At 35.9% G+C, this 27731-nt stretch overlaps 1 protein-coding gene across 1 annotated transcript in view; it reads left to right on the top strand.

The window, feature by feature from the left end:
• The first annotated feature begins 3431 nt into the window (after window positions 1–3431).
• The window catches only part of TOP1MT (DNA topoisomerase I mitochondrial), a 35639-nt gene continuing 11339 nt past the window's right edge, over window positions 3432–27731 (top strand). The window contains exons 1-8 of the mRNA XM_044658316.1: window positions 3432–3600; window positions 4832–4947; window positions 6760–6881; window positions 13421–13543; window positions 14523–14710; window positions 15088–15232; window positions 18898–19041; window positions 19658–19843. Coding sequence (XP_044514251.1) covers window positions 4860–4947; window positions 6760–6881; window positions 13421–13543; window positions 14523–14710; window positions 15088–15232; window positions 18898–19041; window positions 19658–19843 — 996 coding nt within the window. The 5' untranslated portion in view covers window positions 3432–3600; window positions 4832–4859. The remainder of the gene's footprint in view (window positions 3601–4831; window positions 4948–6759; window positions 6882–13420; window positions 13544–14522; window positions 14711–15087; window positions 15233–18897; window positions 19042–19657; window positions 19844–27731) is intronic.

Genomic DNA, 27731 nt, shown 5'->3' with positions numbered 1-27731 from the left:
CAGCTGGGAAGTGTCTGAGGCCGGATTTGAACCTAGGACCTCCTATCTCTAGGCCTGGCTCTCAATCCACTGAGCTACCCAGCTGCCCCCTATAGTATAGTTTTAAACATAAACAGCTTCAGAATCTTAATAGCCTGAGGGTCATCATTAAGTCTATTATAGATATGCAAGAGTACCCAATAATATCTGACTTTATGGTTTCTAAGAAAACTCCAGAATCTTCAATAATATAAGCAAAAATTTAATAGCACCCCTACAGGGTGCAGCTGGGTGGCTCAGTGGTGGATTGAGAGTCAGGCCTAGAGACAGGAGGCCTTAGGGTTCAAATCTAACCTCAGTCACTTCCTAGCTGTGTGACCCTGGGCAAGTCACTTAACCCCCATTGTTTAGCCCTTACCACTCTTCTGCCTTGGAACCAATACATAGTATTGTTTCTAAGATGGAAGGTAAGGGTTTGGGGGGGGGGGGGAAGCACCTCTATACATTTGTGGATGTTTTAGAAAACTCAAAGGATCATAGGATTTAGAACTAGAAGACTTTAGAGGTCATCTAGAAACTGAGCCAACTGATTGGCAATTATTTATTAAGTATTTACTATGTCCCAGGATTTCTACCTAGCACAGGGGTTTATAACAAAGAAAAGTAAAAAGAGTCCCAGCCCTGAAGAAGCTTACATGATAAATGGGGCAAACTAAATAACTAGGCCATAAAATTTGTACAGAGTAGATGAAAAGATAATCTCAGAGGGCAGGTAATATAACTAGGTCCTAATTAATATGAAAAAAGAAATCCTTGAAGTAGTTCCATGTATTTGAATTCATACTATTAGAAGTTATAATTATGTAAAACAAGACAGTTGATTCCTGCCCAATAGAAATGTGTTTTGAGAATTCAAATAATGTAACCCTTTCAAGACATTCATTTATTTTCACAAACTGGGGTCTAGCAGTAGTTGGACTGGAGAAAGCCTGCAGATGGTAGGATTTGAGCTGAGCTTAAGGCCAAGGAAACTTAGGGAAGTAAGAAAGGAGAATATTCCAGGCATGGAGGATAGCTAGTACAGAGAGGAAGATGGGAAATGGAGTTTTCAGGGAACCATGAGTAGACCAATATTGCTGGAATGTAGAATGGGGAAAAGAAGTAAAGGTAATATAGTATAGAATTTTAGAAATATAGGGAGGAGCTCTAAATGGTGGTAGACTGTATATTTGACTCTGGATAAAAAGTAGTAGTATGGCACAATGGATAGAGCATTGAACTTTGAGTCAGTAAACTGAGTTCAAATCCAGCCTCAGCGACTTAGATTTGTGTGTCTGGGGACAAGTCATTTAACTTTTGTCTGCCTCTGGTTCTTCAAATGCAAAATAGAGATAACAGTAGCACCACCCCCCCAGCTGAGTTATTATCAAATAGGATAATATTTATAAAGCATTTAGCACAGTGCCAGCCACAGAGTTGGTGCTTAATAAATGCTCATTCCCTTCCCTACTAGAGTTTATTGATCTAGGAGAGTAGGAGAGTAGAAAAAATATTTTGGTAAATTAGTAGATAATGTCTTATAATGGAAAGATTTGAGGCATATATATGAACTAGAAAATGATTGTAGTATTCCAGGCAAGAGGTAATGAGAGTCTGAACTATGATATCTCCTTTGTTGAGTGGAGAGATGGGATCTTTATGAGAAATATTGTAAAGGGAGAAACAGTAAGACTTGACAATAAATTGGATAATATGGGGAGAATGAGAGTAGGGGACCAAGGATGAACCAAATGAAAGAGGAGATAGTGGGGGAAGATAGCTAAATGAAATAAGATGAGATAGGAAAGGAAGGAGAGCATAGCCGAGGATGGCCTGAGAAGAATTGAGGGTAGAAGGAATGATGATCAGGTGAATAGTTCCTCAGCTGTAAATTTGAGCATATGACTTGATAATGAATGATTGAATGAAAAAAGCATTAAGTACCTACTCTTTTGGGGAGGAAACTGATACAAAACAAACTGAGACAGTCATTGTCCTCAGAAAACTTACTAATAGAGATATAGTGGTCAGTTAGGGGCTTATGTGGGGAATTGTGAGTGGGACTATTGGGCAGTTGATGACCATTACTTTTTCCAGAAGCAGTGGTAATATTTATTTTGTTTGATTACAGCTCCCAGGGCAAGAGGAGGAATGGGGGTGTCTAGAATAGATGCTTTGTGATGTGGGATCTGTGTCAGATATAGACCATGGCTAGGTGGCCTCTGAGAACTTTTCAAACTTTGAAGTCCTGGATTTAATAGCTTAAAATCTCTCTAATTAATTTTGCAAGTTAATATAGAATCACATACGTTACCTGCATTTAAAAAGTTAGGTCTGGTGTTCCATCATTCAAAGGTACTGATGATAGCCAAAAATAGTCATGGAAGGCCTGGGAAAAAACAAATTTCTCTAGCTGAATTGACTGTGTGCCAATGCTTTTTAGCCACTAGGTGTCAGGATAAACTAAGAATAAACTGAATGAGTAATTTCTATATGGAAAACTTAAAATTTCAATTAGCTATGACCCTTGATCATTGAATAAATTAGAACAGTGATTTTAAAATCTATTTTGTTAGTTGATCTGATCCTAAAAGGCAGTTTATGTAATAATATTCTTATATACCTAGTAGCCTTGTGGTAGATAAGCAAGTATTTTTATTCCCATTTTAAAGATTAAAAAAATGGCTCAGAGTTTAAATGATTAACTGATGATTGCACAATTAGTAATGAAAGGAACCAGAGAATGGCACACTTAGGCAATCTCCACATTTTATAGGAGAAGAGACTAAGACCAGAGAGGGGAAGAAACTTGATTAATGTCATATAAGTAACTGGGAGGGCCAGGCTATTGATTAAAAGTCCTATAATGATTCTGTCTACTGTCTTCTCTGAGGTAGCTTGAGACACCTTTTCTAGCAGCACTTAATATATTATTTAGGAATCAAATGGAACCTAAGATTAGGAGAGACCTCATAAAATAGAGAAAACACTGGTTTTGGAATCAGAGGACTTGGGTGCAAATCCTGCCTTGTCACTTTACTACCTATGTGTCCTTGCACAGGTCATGTACCCTGTTTCTCTTTTTTTTTTCTCCTTCAAGGGGTTGGAAACAGCCTTTAGGGATTGTCAGTTCTAATTCTAAGGTTCTCTGATACACAAAAAAGTGAGAACCTATAGTGTTGGCATCAGGAAAAGCTGTGGAAAGGCTTTGTAGATAAAGATACAGCATGTGTGGCCTTCAGGCTTAGGACTACATTTCCCAGAATGCCATATTCTACATGCACAAGGGATGCCAAAGGGGATGTGTCTGTAGGAATTCAGATCTCTTCCGGGAGAAAGGTCAACACCAACTGGCATTTGCAGATATCTTATTGTTTTCCAATATGGCCTCTGATTAAAGTAGCATGGTTTCTCTGCTGTGACACTCTGGGATGCAGATAGTATTGGAAGTATAGTGTGTTTTAAAATAGTAGCCCCCAGCCTGTGCTATGGCACTAAAACTAGTTTTCCCTGGAACACCTGGAGAAGGCAGTGCCTGGGGTTGGGGGCAGCATGGAGAAGGGAGGGATCTGAAAGATCTAGGTAAGTGTTGATTGAGATTTTTCTGGTCCTTTTTTACTCTTTGGGACAAGCCCATTTTGAGGCTGCTTTCTGGAAACACACACACATTATGGATTCAGTCCATATTTTCTGAGCCCCTAGTTACTTACATGACATAGAACCTGAGTTCTAGTTTTGGTGCTGCCCTTAAGTAACTATGACTTGCTCAAAGTTCTTTACTCTCTTTTGTTTCCAGATGCTTCATTTGTCAAATGAACAGGTTGGGCTTGTTGCTCTGTAGGATCCCTTGCAATTTTTGTGTTTTATAATAATACTTGTTACTTCAGAATTTACAGGATCAAGAAATGGAAAAGATTTAGCAAATTGTTTAGGAGGTAATGTGACCATGGTGATAGGGGAATAGATTTGAGATCCAGAGGTTTTATGACGACTTTGGGCATGTCATTTTCCCTCCACTTCATTGTTCTTTGTAAAAATGGGGAATTTTACTAGTTTATAACTCATGTTTCTTATATCTCTAAGAAAATCCTTTGATGCATTGTTATATATGTCTATATAAAGTAGTACATATATTTGAGCTATACAACAATATTAATTATGAAGTAATTGTTTTAGACAATTTAGGTCGTAATGAAATCCAGAAGAATCATAGATCTGCTTACCCATACATTTCTAAACAGAAGAGAATTTTTCTAGGTTCCTTAATAGATAGTCTTTAAATGTGATAAGATTATAGTGAAAACAATACTTTCTGCCTAATACTAGTTCTTACATGATGGGAGAGCATTTGATAAATATAAATAGGGCAATACTAGGGTTTTAACAGCCTTTGCTTATAGTAATAACTTCTTCCTAATTTTTCTGGCCTTTGAAAGTGACATAGTAGTATTGTGTCACATTAGTAATCCACTTGGTCAGCTGTTCCCTAATTCTACATATGAGATATATGTTGTTTCTAGTTTTTCACCATTAAAAACAGCAGCCATGACTGTTTCTATAGTCAAAGAGCCTTTTAATTATGTCTCTAAATCCGTTATCTTTAGAACCTTAGACCTAGAGATCATTTAGTTCAACTTCCTAATTTAACAGTGGATGAAATTGAGGCCAAAGATAGGTGTGTTCTTAGCTCTTTTGCTACTTGGGGGAGAGCCAGGATGAAACCTGAGGTAAGCTGGTTCCCACATCATATACTTTTGACTGCAAAGGATTGTCTCCATGAAAGAGTGAATTTATTTGTGTGACCTACCTTTAGGTGGCAAGAGGAAAAGAGTGAAGATGGCATGAAATGGAAACAATTGGAACATAAGGGACCATACTTTGCACCCTTATATGAACCACTTCCAGATGAAGTTCACTTCTATTATGATGGTAAGATAATAAATTATAACATCCCACATCTATATAGTGTCTCAAACATTCCTTTGTAATCATGTGAGTTAGCACAGCTGGGCTTAAACCTGGTTCTTCTGACTCCCAAGTCCAATGCTTTTTCCTTTAGCGTGTCTCTTCTTCCAAAATAATAGCTAACTTTGTTATAAAGTACATGTATCAGCCATTAGATCATGTCAGGAGTGAGACAGTAAATTACATTATCCAAAGTGAAGTTACTTTCCCAAAGTCACATAGCTATCTTAGTTAGGTTCCAGAGGCTGAAAACCATGCTTTGTGATCCAGTTTTTGTATTTCCTTGGCTATCACAAAAAAATGTTTATCTCAGGAATGATCCTGGCAGATACTTTTGTGTGCTCAGTAGCTATATACCACATAACCCCAACTGACAAATACCTGTATACACCCACAAATATCACAGCGATGACACAAGATGAGAGAATCTAGGACCAAAAGCTCTGGGTACTACCACCATCTTTAAGGTTCAGGTTTTATAGGTCATCTACCTTATACACTTTATAATAACTGATTCATACCTCCAATTCCTGAACATCAGCTTTTTTTCCACTTTCTGGCATCCCTAAGCAGACATGAAAGATCCTACACAGTTTCTGTTTGCCGTATCTGCTCTTTCTAGCAGCAGGAATATCTGAGGAAAGTTTCTCCTGTGTTATGCATGTCTTCATTCTTTTCCATTCATTCTGCAACCTCTTACTGTCCTCACTAAAGATTGAATGTGTGTTTTTTTTATTTTGTATTATTTTCCTTCTGTATTGCCAATTGAATTCTGGCTATTTTAGATAGTATTCTTTCTGCCCTTACCTCTGTTAGTACAGATAGTAAGTGCTTTTTTTGGTTGATAATTCAGTCCAACAACAATATTGACTCAACAGACATTTATTGAATACTTTTTATACATAGGGGTTTATTGTGATGAGCAATAGAAATGAATAAAAAATGAATAAGACTTGGTTTCTATCTTTAAGGAGCCAAAATAGCTTCTTTTGAGCTGCTATTCATTTAGAATACCTGTTTTCAGGAGGGTAAAACCAAGGCACCAAAATGTTGAGTGGTTTGGGATCACTGCCCATAACAATTCATATTGCTTGTCCATTAAGCTATGTTGTTTCTTAGAACCTGGAATATCCTTTTTATTTCTAAACATACTTTTGAAGATTCAGTTGTTTTTAGAAGTATTGTTGCTTTTATCTCATTGCTATTTTATTTCATATGGGCTTTTTTTTTTTAGACCTTTCAATTGGCCATATATATATATTTCTTCCCTGCTCTGAAGTCTTAAATCTAGCTTTGTAAATGTAACTAGTGAAACCAGAAAGTTCAGATATTCTTAAATCAAGATTCATGGTTTTGACCATTAAATTCAGCAAGTATCTATTGAGCATTTGATATGTATAAGACTATGCCTTTTTAAAAAATATATTTATTCTACCATTTTTTATTTTAAAATTTATTTATTTAGCCTATTCCTCCTCTCTCCACACCACAGAATGCATTATCTGACAAAATACATAGATTATGTCTTTCATATTTCCACTTTTCAGTTCATTCTCTACAGATGAACATTTATAAATTATTCTTCAAATGTTAAGTCTTATTAAATTAAAATTAAATAGGTTTCCCCCCCTTCCCCCACTCGATACACAATACAAACTTCTTGATACTGAGATAAAGTGAACACATAAGTAACAATGTTGGGATCATTGACATTGGAAATGTGCCCAGAATAAGCAGCAGACATGCCAAGTGAACCTGGCCTTTTAATTTCCACAGGAAAAGCTATGAAGTTGAGTTTAGCAACTGAAGAGATTGCTACGTTTTATGGGAAAATGTTGGATCATGAATATACGACAAAGGAAGTTTTTCAAAATAACTTCTTCAGTGACTGGCGAAAGGTACTTTCTCTTCAGTGTGTATGTATATGATTGATGAATTTTAAAAGATCTTGTACCAAATTGTCTTTTTTTCCATTTTAGTAAATTCATTATAAACAACTTTTTATTAAAAAAAAACAGACACAGTAATGCAGATCCCAATATGAATATACCTAATGTAGGTCATAAAATATGTAACCTCAGAAATTCATCCAATCCGCCATAAAACAACTGAGGCAGAACTCTGAGCAAATATTTTTTAGAGGAACCTGTCTCCCTCCAACAAATAGGATCCCAGATCTTCCTCATGATCTGAAGCTCATGAACCTTCTCTTAGAGTATAGCTTTTATTCCTTTCATTGCCCAGCTCTATCCTATATGCCTGGTTAGTCCAGACATCAGTGTGTTATCTCATTGGTGGACTCCAAATTCTTGACATGCCCCTTGATCATGTTGCTGCTGGACATATAGCAACCAGCCCATCTACTATCTATCCTCTAGACATCTACTCTTAGCAAAGTGCCCTGGGCATCCTAGTGATGGTCCCTAAACTGATATGATTTGGTATTAGGTCAAGCCTCTTATCTAGGCCTGCTAGTTATGGGTTATGAGGAAGAAGTGATAGAGTGGAAGGCTCTTAATATATCATGGGACTATTCACTGAAGTATATGACATCTAGGTGGAGTTCCCCTTTAAGCTATGTTGATGGGTTAAAATTGGTACATAGTAGATGCTTAATAAATGTTTATTGAATCGAATTGACAATCTCTCACAGCTTGTTCAACCGTTCTGAAACAGTTAGCTACAAATTTTTTCAGATTTTTACTATGATAATTGAGGTAGCTATGAATATTTGATATGTGCAGTCTGGTATAATAAATAGATGACTGGTCTTGGAATTGGGAAGAACTGGAATGACATATGCTAGCTGTGTAGCAAGTTACTTAACTTACAAGTACCCCAGGTAACTCTGATTGAGTTGGTGATCAGTATTGTTGGAAGGAATTCAAGTATTAATGAAATCATAGATCCAGATGAAAAAATGTTTTTCATATTTTTAGTCAGAGATCATAGTATTTCAATCTGAAAGTGACTTTAAAAATCAACTACTACAATCTCATATTATAGATGAGGAAACTAAGTCCCTTTGAGAAATAGTACTTTTCCCAAAATCACGTGGTCCAAAAGCTTCGGTCTTTTATTATAACATAAAATTACAAATTCAGATAGTGCCATCAGTTAAAACTCATTTTTAATATTATCAGATCATTCCCTCCCCAAAAAAGTTTGTAGTTTCAATAGCAATTTAATAGCATTCCTGTTCCCCAGGTATTCATACAACAAGTTTTGTTATTTTTGCCATTTTGATGGATATGAGCTAGTGGCTCAAAGTTGTCTCCATTCCTTTGATCATTAGATCACTGAAACATTTTAAGTGATGACTTACAATTTGTTTCCTATTTTATAAACTGGTCCTAAATGCCTTTTCACATCATGGAATACTTCCATTTATTCTAAACTGCACGTCCGTTTTCTGTATTATGCACCTTTTTTGCTCTTTCTCACCTTCCAAACCATGTGGGGCCTTCTTTCTTTACTGTTCATTAGTTCCTCACCAAAATGTAGTCGGAGACATAAATTAATTTAAACCTTGAGAATAGTTTAAGTGAGGGAAGGTTGAAATTATGATAATGTATGTTATAATGGCAATAATTTATATTTACATAATGCATTATGGGATAAGCCTCTCTGGGGTAAGAAGAGTTAGTGATATAGAGTGAACATAAGGGAAGTAGCCTCATGTTGGACAATTGTAATATTACCTAAGTTGTTTTTGTGCTATACCAATAAGAGGTACTTTATATAGAAGTAGACAAAAATAATAACAAAATTCATTTGGAGGAAAAAAAACTTTCTTGAAAGAACTTTAAAAGATTGAAAATTCTAAAATAATGAAAAAAGTAAGAATGAAGGTCACATCATATAGCATTATTAGTCCTCAAACTATGTTATAAAGCAATAAGCATTAAAACTATTTGGTACTAGGTTAACTAGATAGCAAAGTGGATAGAGCATCAAATTGGAGACAAGAGTCCTAGCTTCAGATCTGTCCTCAGACACTTCCTAGCTTGTGACCTTTACAAGTCACATAACCCCAATTACCTAGCCCTTGCAGCTCTTCAATCTTAAAATTGATACTAAGACAGAAAATAAGGGCTTTAAAAATAACTATTTGTATTAGTGAAAAGTAGAAAAGTGACTTAGTAGAACATAATAAGCAAAAACCAGGAGCAATCACATGAGGTACTAGAAAAACTGGGATGCATTTTGACTGAAAATAGATTTAGACTAGCATATTCTATAATAAGTTTCAAATGGATACACTATCTGAATACTAAAAGTCACATTAAAAATTTAGAGGAGAATAGAAAGAATTTTAAAAATTCTGTCATGGAGAAAAATTCTTGACCAAACAAGGGATAGAAGTGATAAAGAAAACAAAGTAGGAAATATGAATAAAAACCTTTTGCAGGAACAAAATAGATGCAGGATGAATGCTCATCATTTGGGAAATGACTAAACAAATTGATACATGAAGGCGATCAAATATTATGCAATAAGAAATTATACAAGTATTCAGAAAATCATGGAGAAAAATTTTTATCAACTGACAGAGTGAAATAAGAAGAAATAAAAGAACAAATTAAAAGATCAATTAAAAGAAAACCTAACTCTTGAGTAACTGAAAAACCAAGACTAGTCCTGGAGAGCAGATAATGAAATATTCCTTCTTTCTTGGCAGAGAAATGAAGAGCTACTAGAGCAGATAGTCATTCTACCAGGAGTTTTTGCTTTAACTTTTTTTTTTTAACAAGGGATAGTTGAATTTCAGGGCCCTGAGGTTTATTTCCAGAAATGATTGTGATATAAAATTAAGATATTAATAAATGTTTTTTAAAAATTTGTAACAACAAAAGGAAAGTAGGAGGACAGTAAAGAAAAATTTTCTTTGTAGTATTACAGTTAGAATAGACTCCCTAAACATCCTATCTTTTTCTCTCCCCCTCTTCATTTCACTTTGACTGTGGGGAACTATAACCTATAGAATTAATTGGCATGCCTACAGTCATACAGGTTAAGTAGCAGCCAGATATGAATCATTTAGGGTGAGAGCCGGGCGTAGAAGTGTTAAAACAGACTTCTTCTTATAGAAACATTAATTTCAAGGAGATGTTTTGTGGAACAGTCTCTAGACCACATATCCCCAACAAGTCATAGTCTCTCCCAATACTTTATGTGGACCTATGCTAGGTCCTACTTACTTAATAGTATTGTACTGAATCTTCCTGACAGGACTTCTGAAGAATTCTATATGGTATCTCTGAAGATGGAAGAGTTACTACTCTAATTAATGAGTTTTTCATATCAAAAAGGGACTGAGTACCATTTCAAAAAATGTTCCATTTCCCAAAGCACTTTACAAAATGGTACACTTGGTACTATATGGTCATGGAAAAATAAGGTCGGAAAAGATATCTGGAAAAGTATGGATGAAACCAGGTCCTGGAAAGAAAACAAAAGACTATCTGTTTTCATTCTCTCCCCCTTCTCCCCCCCAATGGATTATTTCCTAAACTATTCCATCAACATGCATGCAGCTGACCAAATCAAGTCTGAAGTTTTAATATTTAAAAAAAAATTGTAATTCCAGATTCTGTCCTTCATTCCAGACCCTCACGCACACTAAGAAGGCAATCAATATCATGCCCATTTTACATGTGAAGTCATGCAAAAGCTATTTCCATTTTAGCAATATCTCAGCAAAAGCAAACAACATAAAGTATGTTTCAATCTGCACTCAGAGATCATCACTTCTTTTTCTGGAGGTGGATAGCAGTTTTCATCATGAATCCTTCCTCATAGTCTTGGATAATTGTATTGAGAAGAGTAGCTAATCTTTCACAGTTCAATCATCATTACAATATTGCTGTTACTGTGTACAATGATCTCCTGATTCTGCTTATTTCACCATGTATCAATCCAATTAATATAGGTCTTCCCAGGTTTTTCTGAAATCATCCACCTTGTCAGCACAATTAAATGATTTTTAATGATTATTAACAGGCCATGTAGATATTCAAAACCCAATTCACAGATCCCATAGTGTTTTTCTATCTATTCTAGCCATAATCTCAGTAGTTAGGTTTTTTCTTTCCAGGTCTCCATTTACTACTGATAATAGAAAATGGGAAAGGAGGTGAGAGGGATGGATTATGAAATGTTTTGAATTTCAGTCAGAAGATGTTATATAATTCTAGAGTTGAAAGGGAGCTGCTGAAGAAACATGGTTTGGCCCCATGCTTTAGGAAAATCACTTTGGCAACTGAGTGGAAGATAAGATTTGAGTAGGGAGAAACTTGAGGCAAGATGACCAACCATCCAGCTCTTGCAGTAGTCTTGGTATTAAGAAATGAGGGCCTTCATCCAGGTTGTGACAGTATTAGAGGAATTAGAAGGGAGTGTGATCAAGAGATATTACAAGGAGAACATTGTACACAGAGACTGATACATTATGGCACAATCAAATGTAATAAACTTTCCTATTAGCAGCAGTGCAATGACCCAGGACAATCTTGAGGAACTTAGGAGAAAGAATGCTATCCACATCCAGAACTATGGGAGCAGAAACACAGAAGAAAAACATGATCAATCACATGGTTTGATGGGGATATGATTAGGGTTTTAATCTTAAAAGGTCACTCTATTGCAAATATGGATAACATGGAAATTAAGTTTTGAACAATGATACATGTATAACCCAGTGGCATTGCTTGTCAGCTCTGGGAGGAGGGAGGGAAGGGGGATATCATGAATCATGTAACCATGGGAAAATATTCTAAATAAATTTAAAAAAGAGATATTAATAAAATCAACAGGTCTTGGGAACAGATTGGATATAGGTGGTAAAAGATAGTGAAGATTTGAGGATGACACTTAGGTTGTAAGTCTGAGGAACTGAGAGGAGAGTTAAGAGAGAGAAGAGTAAGTGTAGGCACTTGTGGATGGTGACAGGGTTGTTACGAAGAAAATGATATGTGTAAAGCATTTTGCAAACTTTAAAATGCTATATAAATGTTTATTATTGTTGTTGTTGACAACTGCCATTTGCAAGACAATTGTATTAGAGTTAACTTTTTAAAAAATTAATAAAATATTAAGAGTCAGCATAATATAGTGTATAGAATACTAAAGTTGAAAGTCAGGAAGGCCTGAATGATCTAAAGATCCTATTTCTGTTGCTTACTTTGAACAAGTCGCTTAACCTTTCTCATTCAAAGACTTAAATTTAAAAAATGACTATAATCTAGTGAAATAATCATTGATGTATTAGTGTAATCTCAAAACAGTTGTTTTTGCTTTGATCATAATGTGGGAGCTTATAATCTTTCAATAGGCATTAAATACATGATTCCCTTCCACTTACATTACTTATCTAAATTACTGGCCTATGGGTCCTAGAGTATAAGGCCCTAAAAAGAACAGCCTTGGTTTTTTACCTTAATTCTTTATTATGAAGTTTAGATGATACTAATATTTTTATGTACTTGATCATCACTAATAATTATTAGCCCTTGGTGTCATCTAATACACCCTTATTTTCTAGTCTCTCAGAAATACTTACACTTACTTTTTTGGAAAAAATGATTCCTTCATTCCTCTCAATAAACAAGTTTGTGTCCTGTTCATTGGAACACAGCTTTTTTTTTGGCCCTTTTAGTTATAGATAAGAGTAGTCTGTTTTTGTTTTTTTTTTAACAATTTTTTAAAATTTAGAATATTTTTCCATGGTTCCATGATTCATGATTCTACCCCCTTCCCTCCCCCCTCCTGCAGCTGACAAGCAATTCCACTGGGTTATATGTGTATCATTGTTCAAAACTTATTTCCATGTTATTCCTATTCCTTTTAACAACAAAACTCTAATCATATCCCCATCAAACCACATCATCAGTCATGTTTTTCTTCTGTGTTTCTGCTCCCACAGTTCTTTCTCTGGATGTGGATAGCATTCTTTCTCATAAGTTCCTCTGGATTGTCCTGGATCATTGCATTGCTGCTAGCAGAGAAGTCCATTACATTTGATTATGTCACAATATATTCATCTCTGTGTATAAGGTTCTCCTGGTTCTGCTCCTTTCACTCTGCATCAATTCCTGGAGGTCTTTCCAGTTCACATGGAATTCAAGAGGTGGTCTATTCTGATGATTCATTATGCTTTGGATTTGTTCCATACTATTGGGGTGCATACTTCTAGCAGATTCTAACAAGCTAGAAAAGCCTAAAGTATGGAACTGGTGATAAACTCTGTTTCTTTTTGAGCAGCTGGCTTGCTAAGCTTGTTGGGAGGACCTCTTCACCCAACTCATAAGATAATGAGTTTTAGGAAGAGTGTTTGCTAGAGTATCTGCATTAGTGGTTGGAATACCCATATGATAAAATCATAAAATTTGGGAGTTGATGAGTAAGAAAGGCTCTGTTACTCTGACTTTTGGCACAGGAAATGACAGTAGAAGAGAAAAAGATAATCAAGCACCTGGACAAGTGTGACTTCACAGAGATTCACAAGTATTTTGTTAATAAGAATGAAGCCCGAAAAGCTTTGCCCAAAGAGGAGAAACAGGTCAGGATGCATTCTAAAATGTTATAGTTGTTCATTTGTATACTCATTTTCATAGCAAGACTATCAATATAAAATTGGAGGTAGAAGGCATAAACAATCTGTATACTTAAAATATCTCCTAATCATATTTCGTGTAGATGGGGTACTTTAAGCAGACTTAATTGCATGCACTTCTTTATTTTAAAAATAAAATTAGAGAATGATGATTTACTTTATTGACTGTCATTTTTATAAAAGGATAAGGTTCTTTTAAATTAGTAAATTCCGCTATGATGTTTTAAATACTTGGAATTTGGAACACATTTGGAAACACATTTACTGCTTAAAACTAGGTCCACCTTTAATGGGAGTAATGTGGTTGGTAACATTTTTTCATTTCTTCTTTAAAGGGTGGGACAAATTAATAAAAGGTAATATTAATGCTGTACATAATTTGGGCTACTGTGAAATATGGCTTTCATTTTTTGCATGTTTTATATAAATATTCTTTCAAACCTTTGAGAAAAATCTACCATAATTTTATTTGGTTTGTTTGAAATTCACAGAAGTGCCTTAGGATCGATAATTCTTTTCCTTATCATAAACAAATAGCTTTGAATAGAGTTGGATAAGGGAGTTTTTAAACGATCGTTGCATTGATGGCTAAAGTTTAACTCATAACTTTAAAAAAATAGACTTTTTTAGCTTAATTAAATTTAGTTTGAAAAATTCTATTTTCATTGGCATTCTAACATGACTGGAGATGAGATAATTATGGATTTTATTTTAGTTCTTCTTGTATCCTCCAGTAATTGTACATCACTCTAACTTGTTGGTTTCTTTAAACTTTGGATATCTTGAGACCCTTTCTGGTGGAAAGTTAGGCATAAGTAAAGAATTCAGTTTAGGCTAATTAAAAGGGGGACTTACTCCAATTTAAGAAACTTAAAACTTGTCCTAATCTACTCGCCACAATGTATAAAATGTTTTATAATCTCAGAAACTAAAAGAAGAGGCAGAAAGACTTCAGGAAGAATTTGGCTACTGCATATTAGATGGCCACAGAGAGAAAATAGGCAATTTCAAGACTGAACCACCAGGGTTGTTTCGTGGTCGTGGGGATCATCCAAAAATGGGGATGTTGAAGAAAAGAATAATGCCAGAAGATGTAATCATAAATTGCAGCAAGTAAGTTTTTAGTTAAATGAAACTTTTCTGTTTACTATCATTAACATAAAGGATGTTTCAAATTAGAGATAGGAGGATATGAGGAGGAAATCCAAAGGGATGTTCCCTTCCGTTAAGAGTAGATGGTAAAATTTAAGTACTATAAATTGAGTTGATTCTTGACTAAGATTGTTTTTCTGACTTAAAATATGAAGATCATTTTAAAAAATTATTCCTTTTCTAGGGTTTGAGCTTAAAGACTTTTGAGATAAAAGAGAGAAAATCAGCAGCATACATGAAAAATTAGACAATGATACCAAGCAGAATATCATCAAGATTTGGAATATGTAGTATAGACAAGTAATGCTCTGAGATTTGATGTGGCTTTTTCCTTTCAGGGACTCTAAAATACCAGAGCCACCTCCAGGTCATAAGTGGAAAGAAGTACGCTTTGACAACACAGTCACTTGGCTGGCATCATGGACTGAGAACATCCAGAATTCCATTAAATACATCATGTTGAATCCTAGTTCAAAGCTTAAGGTCAGTATATGATAGTATATTGAGAGTACTTGAAGTGTAGACCTTTCCCTTTTATAAGCCAATCGTTTTTAGAAATCTAAGGACATGACCTTAAGGTCTGAGATAAACAAACAATAAATTATATCTATTCATTTGACTGACAAGTACCTATCTAGATATTCCTGTTCTGGAGAGAAGGAGACTAGACCTTGTGCAGGAATAGAGATAGATTTCAACATTTTTCTGTGTTTTATGTTCAAGTTTTCTTCGAAGGAGTCAGTTAGGTAGCACAGTGGATAGAGTCCCAAGTCTGAATTTGGGGGGACCTGGGTTAAAATGTAGCTAGACATTTCTACTCTGTGACCTTGGGCAGGTCATTTAATCTCAGTTGCCTAATCTTTACCATTCTTTTGCCTTTCTTAGAAAGTATGGGTTTAAAAATTTACCAGTTAATTTTTCAAAAAAGAAAAGACTTTTATTTAAGAACCAGACTCTTCAAGAGGTTTATCAACCACATTGACTGCTAGGTGATGAATTTTCAGCCTTAGGGGCTTATGTTCAACTGTATTCCTGTGCAAGGATTGTTATTTGCAATGAGGGAACTATTAAAATTGGGACAAATAAAGTTATGATTCCAATAATAGTGATAATAGTCTGTTAAAATTTTAGGAAATAATTTTAGTGGCATATTGAAATTGTCAACCACTTTGTAAGTGTTCTTTGGCCTTCAGTTAGTTGAAATTCTTCATTGTGCCTTCTGTCTTGTCCTCTCCCCACCAAAAAAAAATTGAATTTGTAACTCAGATCAGATGCTATTTCTTTGTCATCATTTATTAAAAGATTTTTAGCATAGGATCTTTGAGGCAACATGATATAGTAGATGGAAGGCCAATTTGGGCATCAAAGAAACTTGGGTTCAATTTTCACTTCTGCCATATGCATGCTATATGACCCTGGGTAAGTCACTTAGTATATTAGGGCAACAAATAATAAAATTTTTTAAAAATAATGATAAATCACTTAATGGAATATTTTTGGTTTTATAAAAAATTTCATCCACAACAGTTTTGTAGATTTGTTAGTATACAAGTGTTATTATCTTCCCCATCTTATAGATGAAGAAAATGGGATATGAGAAAGTTAAATTATCTCCTAAAGCAGGGGTCGGCAACTTTTTTGGCCGTGAGAGCCATAAATGCCACCTTTTTTAACGTGTAATTTCGTGAGAGCTGTACAGTGCTCACAGTGCGCGCTCCTGTAATAGCATCTGAAAAAAAATTGACTTTATGGCTCCTGCAGAAAGAGCCATACGTTGCCAACCCCTGGCCTAAAGTTATACTTTATAGGTAGGTGATCCAGATTTTGAATTCCAGTCTCCTGACCAGTCCTATTTTGGTTCTATTATCCCATATTCCCTGCCTATCGGAGGATCTGAAAATGACAAATGGTGTCTGTTCAGACACATGGTATTCATATAATGGCATGTAGATTATACATGCCACCAATTTTAGATACATATCAAGTTGTTAGATAACTAAGTGTTACCCTGGAGATTCTAGTATTGCTATAGTAAGTAGTAAAACTTCAAAAGCGGGGAATGTAGAAGTCAAGGATGGGCATATATATTTACACGAGGGCAATAAAAAGAGGGGAACTGAATGGCAGCAGAATTAAAGAAATCATCTTTGAGTTCCAGTGTATTCCCCTTCTGGAAATCTCTTGACCCTGCAGGTTGTTATTTCAACTTCTCATCTGATACCCAGGGGACCATCCTGTTGTTCTGAAGCTGTACATTTTTCAAGAACTCATGGTAGTGTACTATAAAATTACCTCAAGATATTTTTCTAAAAATTGGGTCTTAGACTGTTGCAAATTATTATCCTATCCAAAACTGCTTCCTGTTAACACTATGAGCTTAGTCCTCCTGTTTTGAATTACTTTTTTCTATTCCTTGTTCTAAATCCAGGGCTCACCTAACTTGAATGGTTTGATATTTTAGAGTAAGTGCCCTTCCTTCCCCACAACAGTGTCTACCTTTGTTAGAAAGATGGTATAGTAGTGCAGATTAGATATGCCTAACACAACAAAAATCCCAATTTCCACACTTGATTGAATTTTTTTTTTTTTAGATGAGGTCTGGAGGATGGTAAATCTCCACTAAAGAAAATTTGAAATTAAATTTTATTTTTGTTTTTGAACAAACATCAATTCTCTTTCTCTTCCACCCCTATCATTGGGTGAAAAAAAAAAGGAAAACCAAAATTTATAACAAATAGGCATAGTCAAGCAAAATAAATTACCTCATTGGTCATGTCCAGAAAATACATTGTCTCATTCTATGCCCTGGCTCCATCATTTCTCTATCAGGAAGTACCACTTCATGGTTACTCTGAAATTTTTTTGTCACTGCATTGATCAGAGATCTTAAGACTTTCCAAGTTGTGTTTGCAGTGATGTTATTGTATAATTTTTTCTTCTTATTCTGCTCGTTTCACTCTGCATCAATTCATACAAATCTTCCCAGGTTTCATTGAAACCATTTCTTTCGTTATTTCTCATAGAATAGTTATATTCCATTATTTTCATATGGTGTAATTTGTTCATCCATCCCCCAGTTGATGGGTATCCCTTTTTTATCCAGTTCTTTGCCACTACAAAAAAAATTTTTTAACATATATTTTTGTGCATATGAGTCTTTTTCTTCTTTCTTTGATCTCTGGAATAGAGGCCTTAAATTAGTATTACTGAGCCAAAGGTTATATATACAGTTTAGTGACTTTTGAGACATAGTTTTAAATTGTTTTCTAAGTCAGCTAGGACAGTTTACAATTCTATCAACAATGCATTAATGTACCCTGTTTTCTCATAATTCCTCCAGCATTTGTCATCTTCCTTTTTTGTCAATCTGAGGAGATATGGTGGAATTTCAGAGCTGATTAAATTTTTGTTTCTATAATTATTAGTTATTTGAAGGTTTTTTTTATATGACTTTTTTTTTAAACCCTTAACTTCCGTCTTGGAGTAAATACTGTGTATTGGCTCCAAGGCAGAAGAGTGGTAAGGGCTAGGCAGTGAGGGTCAAGTACTTGCCCAGGGTCACACAGCTAGGAAGTGTCTGAGGCCAGATTTGAACCTAAGACCTCCTGTCCCTAGGCCTGGTTCTCAATCCACTGAGTTACCCAGCGGGCCCGCTTCCCCCCCACCCCACCCCATATGACTTTTGATAGCTTGACTTTCTTCCTTTGAAAACTGACCAGACCATTTTCTAAGGCAGGGGTCGGCAACCTTTTTGGCTGTGAGAGCCATAAACACCACATTTTTTAAAATGTAATTTCGTGAGAGCCGTATAGTGCTTACAGTGCGCGCTCCTGCAACAGAGCCTGAAAAAAAAATTGACTTTATGGCTCCTGTAGAAAGCCATATCTGGCTCCTGCAGAAAGAGCCATACGTTACCAACCCCTGTTTTAAGGCATGAGTTGCAGAGCAACTGCCTATTTACATTGGAGAGGGAGTTTCCTCTCCACATGTTCCCTATTTCAATAAAATCACTGGTCTAATACAAAAAATTTAGAATTAATGCGGTCCTTACGCAATTGAAGATTTCCTCTTCTCCTTTTACTACAAACCATTATCTGAAGTAAAGATCAAAAGGAAGTATGAGGATTCTTAAAAATTATTTTATCCAGGGGGAGAAGGATTGGCAGAAATATGAAGTTGCTCGACGCCTCAAGGGAGTTGTAGATAAAATCCGTTTTCAGTACCGCTTTGACTGGAAATCAAGGGAAATGAAAAAACGACAAAGAGCTGTTGCCCTTTATTTCATTGATAAGGTAAGTTTTTTTAGAGTCTTTAGTAGAATTTACTATCAGACAAAAATACTTTTTTTTTTCATCATTAACACCACATTCTGAAATCCATTGAATTTGTTAGAAGACTGCTTCAATCATTCCTTGGGTATCTAACTATTTCATTTACATTGAAGCTTTGTGCTAGGTAAAGTAGGAATAATAACTCCCATTTTTATAGTATTTGAAGGATTACAATGCTTTTTCCTTACCATAATCTTGTAAAGAAGGTAGTATAAGTATTATTATCCTCATTTTAGAAATGAGGAGATTGAATCAGAAGAATTAACTATGATCTCATAGCTAGCATGTATCAGGGGTAGGATTCAAACTCACATCTTTTGACTCCCAAGTCTAGTGGTCTTTGTACTCTGTCAAACTATAATACATCCTCAGTGGTTGAGAGGGTCCAAAGAGGCAATATTATGGTAAAGTTTTTTGTTGCCATAAAGTTTTGTGTGTTTGTTGATAGTATTTCACTATTAGAATAGAGGAAGAGCATATTTGACCATTATTGGTAATACTTGGACATGGGGTTGCCTGTGGTACAAAATGTGTTTGAGTCATTCAGTCTAAGTCTCCTTCTTTAATTCATTGCTAGCTGGCCCTGAGAGCTGGAAATGAGAAAGAAGAAGGAGAGACAGCAGACACTGTTGGCTGCTGTTCTCTTCGTGTTGAACACATACAACTACACCATGAGTTGGATGGGCAGGAACATGTTGTCGAATTTGACTTCCTTGGAAAGGACTCTATCCGATACTACAACAAAGTACCTGTTGAAAAACCAGTGAGTATCTGTTGCACTCTCAGAATGTGAGACTTTTGAGGTATTTTCTTGAATTTTTGTTAAGACATGTCACAGTGAAAATAGAAACTGGCAGCTCTGCCCCGCCCCATCTTCCATTATAGAATTCAGAGAATCTCAAATTGGATGGGATTTCAGATACCGTCATCTAAGTTTACCTAAACCTGACCATGAAACCCCTGTGACAATCCCAGCAGGGATCCTCAGGCCTTTTGTGTGGAGTCTTCTTTGAGTGAGGAATAACCCACAAAATAAGCTCTCATGTCTATTCTTGTTATAACTTTCAAGACATTGCTCTTGAGTTCTGCCTTTTGGTACTAAATTGAACAAATCGAATTCCTTTTCTAATTGATAACCCTTAAATATTTGAAGTTTTCTTTGTTCTTTAAATTGAATACCCTTGGTTCCTTCAACTGATCTCTGTATTCTTAAGTCCATCCTTATAGATACCTCATTACCCTCTAATTAATATTCTCTCTATCATATCAGTGGCCTTCCTAAAATATGCCTGGAACTAAATCTAACATTCTATAAGTAGTCTAATGAAGGCAGAAAACAATGGAACTATTCCCTTCTCTTTTTCAGTGCACTATTCTTCTCCTAATGTACTTTAAGATTACATTGACTTTTTCACTGCTACATTGCCCTGATGTTTGAAGTGGTAACTCATCAGGCTTTCAAATTCAATAAAATGGCAAATCTTTTTCAAAGTGCTATCTAGTCTTCTCCATCTCATACTTATGAAACTTTTTTTAAAAATACTATTCTAAAACTTTACATTTCTTACTATTAAATTTTATTTCCTGTTACTGGTTTAGCTTGCCAAGATGTTTTTGAATCTTAAGTTTCTCTTCCATTTTCCTCACATCGTTCTATCTTCTGATTCTATAAGTATAGTTTATCACAAGTTATTAGTACTCAAAATATTCAGATTGATTTGTGATGGCAGTGATTTGAGTGATCCCTCCAGTGATGCTGATTACATCACATTTATGCCTGCCCATCATGTGTGATTCTTGTCTTAAGGCTTATTGCATAGTTCTGCCAGTAAGGAATTCACTTGTGTCCTAGAAGTGTTTCTCATTTTCTCGATATCATAAGTGATGTGCTGTAACCAGTGATGGCAAATCTATATAGCATGGGTGCCAAAGATAGCACGCAGATTGTTCTCTGTGGTCATGTAGCTGCTGTTCCCTGCCTCCCCCCCCTCCCCCCCAGGTTTGTTACTAGAAAGGCTGAGGACTCAGAGATGCTCCCTTCCCCCTCTCTACCACACCTGATGACATTTTTTCACATCACCTGCTCCTCTGCAGCAGCCCAATGGGAGCGCTTACTCCTCCTCCCCTGTATGGAATAAGTGGGGAAACAGTGTGTACCTGGCACTTAGTCTGGGGGTAGGTGGGGTGAAGGCAGGGCCCAGCACTCAATTTCTAAAAGGTTCACCATCACTGACTATAGCCATCTTCCTGTCATCCATTTTCCTTATGTGACTGAGCCATTCATTTTCTCTTCTTATACAGTTTCTTAGGGACATCTTTTATTTCTCTCCTTTAGCCTCTTCACACTTACTCCATTGCTATTTGTGTGATAGTAATTTTTAATTCTTTAGAAACTATATTCCACAACTTGACACCATTCAGAAACAGTGGCAGTGTGTTAAAATTGGAAAGCTAGGTCTTTGATTCTGGGGGATGTCTGGGTTTATTAAAGAGCTTCATAGTTTCTAAAAAGCAGTCTATCCTGTTATCTTCCTCTGGTTCAACTCAGGGCCCAATTTTCCCATCTGTATTGTCATATAGAATAAATAATATCATAAAGCTATTAAAATTTCAAACTGCTATGTGACTTGCAGCTAGGTGGTGCAATGGATAGAGCACCAGGCTTGGAGTCAGGAAGGCTTTTTTTCCTGAGTTTAAATCTGGCCTCAGTCACTTAACTAGCTGTGTGACCTTGGACAAGTCACTTAGCCTTATTTGTCTCCATTTCCTCATCTGTGAAATGAGTTGGAGAAGAAAATGGCAGGCCATTTTAGTATTTTTGCCAAGAAAATCTCAAACTGGGTCATGAAAAGTCAGACATTGTTAAACAACAACAAAGACTTTTTTAGTACACCCTATACATACGTGAACATAATTTAGTAATTGTAATCTCTTGTAGAAGATTCTTCAGAGTTCTGGGATTTGGTGCAGTTAGCACAAAGTCATCTGCAAACAGGAGTTTCTGGAGGACCCCACTATCCAGAGAGAATCCCTCTTCCACTTCCACTTTGCATTGGATCTCCATCTTGGTGTCAGATGCCTTTAGCAAACATACTTTAATAAAAATGTTAAATAGTACAAGACCAAGCACGAAGTTATTGAGCACTCAACTACCAGAGCCCCAAAGTTGGCAGCAATCCATTAATCTATTTGAGTTTGAACAGTAAATTAGTTCTGAAACTTCCTTATATCTAGCCCCCTTTCCAATAGGAAAACATCTACTTTGTCATAGACATACACACAAAGATGGTCATACCCTTGATTTTACTATCACTTAAAAATGCACCAACCTCTCTATTCAAGATTTTCCCCTTATCTGACCATAATCTATTGGCTTTTCTCCTTTCCTGCCTTCCCTTACAAAATCCTATTCTTTATCCTTATAATGACCTTTGTGATCCTTTGACCCCTCAGTTTTCTTCCAAGCTATCATTACTGCACTCTCCTCTTCTCTCCATCTTGACCCCTTGATGAACCAATTAACTCTACAATGTCCTCCTTTCTTAAGTCCCTACAGCCCCTTTATCATGTATCACTGATTACACCCCACTAAGCCACAGCCAAGGCTTATTTCCATCACTCATCACCTTCACTTCTACACATCTGCTGCTAAACAAAAATGGAGAAAATCACACAACCATTGTGACTAGGTCCACTAAAAATTTATTTTACATAACCTCAACTGGGCAATTGCTACTAGGCAGTCATTCTATATTTCCCATATCAACTCCTGTCCCAAACGCCACAATGACTCTTCCAAAATTTTCATCCCTCCTCAAATTTCCCATGGCCTTCCCTCCTCTTTAGTACTCTCAGTGGAAAACCTTGTCTCATTTTATAGGGGGAAAATGGAGGCAATTTTTTGTCAGCTCCATCTTCTCCCCTCATTCTTATATCACTAGGGTGCCTTCTGCTACTCTCTCCTCCTTCACCCCTGTTTCACATGATAAACTGGACTTACTCCTTACCAAGACTAATCCCTATACTTGCTAAAAAGGTTCCATTCCATCCCATTTCTTCCAACAGACTGTCCCCTCTGTCATCCCCACTCTGTCACTTATTTTCAGTCTATCTATAGGCTTATTTCCCTACTGCCTACAAACATGTCTATGCCTCCCCATCCTAAAAAGACTATCACTTGGTCTTTCCATCTTTGCTGTCATCCTATATCTCTTCTATTCTTTGTAGCTGAATTCAAAAAAGCCTAGAAAATGCCTCCACTTTCTCTCCTCTTGCTGTTCTTAGCACCTTACAATCTTGAACTCCTCTCTCTAAAGTTTCTAATGATTTCCTAATTGCCAAATCCAATAGAAATCCTCATTTTCCTTTACCTTTCTGTAGCTTCTGATACTGTTGACCAACTCTCTCCTCCTTGAAATTGTTTTCGCTCTTAAGTTTTTGGAGCACCACTCTCCTGGTTTTCCTCCTGTCTGTCATACTGTTCCTTCTCTTTCTTTTTTGCCAGATTCTCTTTTAAGTCACTTTTCCACCGTAGATGTGTCCCTCAAGGTTCTGTTCTGGGCCCTCTTCTTGTCTTCCTCTAAATTACTGCACTTGGTGATCTCATCAGCTCCCATGGATTTAATTATCATCTCCATGCTGATGATTCTCAAATCTACCTATTCTGCTCCAATTTCTCTACTCTTTCAGTCTTGCATCTGCAGCCTCCTTTTAATCTTAACTTCATGTCTAGTAGGCATCTTAAACATAATATATCCAAAACAGAACTCATTATCTTTATTCCTAAACCCTCCCCTCCCTTCTGCTTTCCTTGTTACTTTAGAAACTGTCTTCCCAGTCCCTTAAGCTCATAACCTGGGAGTCATCTGGATTTGGAGGCGTAGTGATTAGGGAATTGCTTAAGGCAGTGATGGACAAACTGTAGCCTGGATCTGGCCCGTGGGGAATAGTTTGCCCATCACTGAATAGAAAAGGTCCTGGTTTCAAATTTGGCCTCACCCTAACTGTATGATCCTGAATAAGTAATTTAATCTCCACTGTCTACCGTTTACCACTCTTCTGCCTTGGAACCCAATACACAGTATTAATTCCAAGATGGAAGATAAGGGTTTAAAAAAATAATAATCTAGAAGTCATCCTGGATTCCTCACTGTTGTCCTCTTTATATTCAATCTGTTCCTAAGGCTTATCAGTTTTAGTATTGCAGCATCTTTTATACATGCTCCTTCTCTCTTCTGACACCACCATCATCCTGGTGCAAGCCCTTATTACAATAGCCTACCTCAAGTTTTTCCCCACTCCATCTTCCATTCAGCTGCTTGATTTTCCTAAAGCACTAGTCCAGTCGTGCCACCCCCTTCCTCAGTAAAAACTACAGTGGCTCCCCTGTTGCCTCCAAAATTAAATATGAAATGCTCTTTTTGGTATTCAGAGCTTCCCATCATTAGCCCCCTCCTACCTTTCTAGTCTTTATATACCTTACTTCCTAGCAGATATTCTTTGATCCAGTAAAACTAGCCTTCTAGCTTTTTCCATGAACAAGATAACACCATCTTTCCACTCCAGGCATTTTCTGTGGATATTCACTATGTCTGGAAGAAGTCTTTCTCTTTTCTTCCAACTAGTGACCTTCCTGGCTTCCTTTTTAAGTCCCAGTTAAAATTCTACCTTCTTTAGGAAACCTTCCCCAAATCCTCTTAATCTCTGTACCTTCCCACTGTTAATTATTTCCTTTTTATCCTGTATATTAATAGCTTGTTTTATAAATATGTATTTGCATGTTTTGTCTCCCTTATGAGATTATAAGCTCCCTGAGAGCAGAGAATGTCTTTTGCCTCAGTTTTGTACCCAGCACTTTTACACAGTGCTTTGCACATAGTAGGTGCTTAATAAATTGTTGACTCATTGAGTGTTTCTTCCTCCATTGATCTTCAACTAAATGTTTCTTACCAAGCTTCCTTGCTCAAGTTCTTGAATTTCTCCATATGATTATTAACTTTTTAATGTAGAGTGATGCTCCACTCTGTTCCTTTTCCCTTAAGCTATTTCTTTTTATAAGATATCCTCTTCAGAATTCATATTTTATTTTTGTAAAGCTATTTTATTTTCTCAAAGATACTTTATTTTCTCAATTACATGTAATAACAATTTTCCACATAAGTTTTCTGTAATTTATATAATTCAAATTATCTCCTTCACTTTCTCCCTTTCTCCTCCCTTCCCAGAGCTGGTAAACAATTTGGTCTGGGTTATAGATGTATTATCATATCATGCAAAACATATTTCCATATCATTTGTTTTTTTATATGTGACTCTTCTTATAAAACCAAAACCCGAAAACATATATCCAAATAAACAAAGGAAAAATCATATATATTCATCCGCATTCCTACTACAGTTCTTTCTCTACAGGTGAATAGCATTATTTGTCATAAGTCCCTCAGAATTGTCCTGGATCATTGTATTGCTGAGAGTAGCTAAGTCTTTCAACAGTTGATCATTCCATGATATTACTGTTATTGTATATAATGTTCTCCTGGTTCTGCTTATTTCACTCTGCATCTGTTCATATAGGGCTTTCTAGCTCTTTCTGAAATCATCCTATTCATCATTTCTTATAGTATATTCTACAGTTTGTTCAGACATTCCCCAGTTGATGTATGTCCCCTCAATTTCCAATATTTTTGTACAAATGGGTTCCCCCCAACCTTTTTTTTTTAAATCTCTTGGATACAGACCTAGTAGTGGTATTACTAGATCAAAGAGTATGCATTGTTTTATAGCCTTTTGGGCATAGTTCCAAATTGTCCTACAGAGTGGTTGGATCAGTTCACAACTCCACCAGCAATGCATTAGTGTCCCAATGTTGCTGCATTGTCTCCAACATTTATCACTTTTCTTTACTGTCATATTGGCAGTATGATAATCTGATAAGTGTGAGATGAGACCTCAGAGTTGTTTTAATTTGCATTTCTCTAATCAAGAATGGAACATTTTTTCATATGATTATTGATAGTTTTTATTTCTTCATCTGAAGACTGCTCATATCTTCTAGCCATTTGTCAATTGGGGAATGACTTATGTTCTTATAAATTTGACTTGGTTCTCCATAGATTTGAGAAATTAGATGTTTGTCAAAGAAATGTGTTATAAATATTTCTCTAATTGTTTCTCTTCTAATCTTGGTTACATTGGTTTTGTTTATACAAAAACTTATGTAATGTAGTCAAAATGATTCATTTTATATCTTTTGTTTGGTCATAAATTCTCCCCTTTTTTTATCATTTGATCATAAATTCTTCCCTTCTCCATAGATCTACCAGATAAACTACTCTATGTCCCCCTAATTTACTTCTAACATTACCTTTTATGTCTAAATCATATATGTGAAATATTGTATGAAATATTGGTCTCTACCGAGTTTCTGCTACATTGTTTCCTAGTTTCCCCCAGCAGTTTTTGTCAAATACTGAGTTCTTATCTGAAAAACTAGGATCTTTGGGTTTATCAAACACAAGATTGCTGAGGTCATTTACCCCAATCTGTTCCACTGATCTACCATTCTATTTCTTAGCCAGTACCAGATTATTTTGATGATTACTGCCTTATAGTTCATTTTGAGATCTGGTACCACTAGGCCACCATCCTTCACATTTTTTCCCCTTTAATTTGGATATTCTTGACCTTTTGTTCTTCAGATGAATTTTGTTATTATTTTTTTCTAGTTTCATAAAATGGTTTTTTGGTAGTTTGATTGATATTTAGGTAGGATTGTTATTTTTATTATATTAGCTCAGCATACTCATGAGCAATTAATGTTTTTCCAGTTGTTTAAATCTGACTTTGTGTGAAAAATGTTATGTAATTCTGTTCATATAATTCCTGTGTGTGTTTTGGCAAGTAGATTCCCAAGTATTTTATATTGTCTGTAGTTACCAAATTCATATTTTAATCATGCGTCTTATACCATCAAATGTCATTGAGGTCACATTTACCTCATTGTGATAGCTAATTCATCATGCTTGTTCTTTGTGCATTTCCATATAGAAATCTGAGACCGTGGAATCTGTTACTGCCCTCTTGAATTTTCCTCAGTGAATTTTTGAGTATCTTTTCTATTTTCTTCTTCCTATGTTGTAGCTATACTTCATGGTATGTAGCTGACATAAACAAGAAGTCTTCTTTCTCTTGCCCCTTTTCCTTTTTTTTCCTATAAACCTGTTGTCTTTAATTCAAAGCCCCTTTGACTGGATTTACAAGTCTCAAGAAGTGCCTTTTCATAAGTACTTTTTAGGTACATTTCGTCATTGATCAGGACCCTATGATTCCTATATTTTACCCTGTGGTACAGAAGTAAGTCCAACACCCAGCACCTGTTCATTTAACCAGTCTTCCTTTCTGTTTTGAATCTCTTCTTTTTGTTGAACAGCAGTGACTAAACTACTTAAAGGCTTTCAGGTTCTTGCCTTAGTAACACTTCAGTTTCTTTGTACTCTGGAGGTAACCCTGGGTTCTTGAAGGCTTTGCCAACAGAACATAAGTTCAGGCAGTCCTGCCAAATTGGGAAGCCTTTTAATATGGGCCTGGCAACAGTTCTGTCATCCAAAAACCAATCTAGATAAGTTCTGAGAGACTCATTACCATTTCATATA

The sequence above is a fragment of the Gracilinanus agilis genome, chromosome 1, assembly GCF_016433145.1.
Source record: "Gracilinanus agilis isolate LMUSP501 chromosome 1, AgileGrace, whole genome shotgun sequence".
Lineage (NCBI taxonomy): Eukaryota > Metazoa > Chordata > Mammalia > Didelphimorphia > Didelphidae > Gracilinanus > Gracilinanus agilis.
The sequence above is the reverse complement of the archived record's forward strand: the minus strand, read 5'-3'. Positions and strand labels throughout refer to the sequence as shown.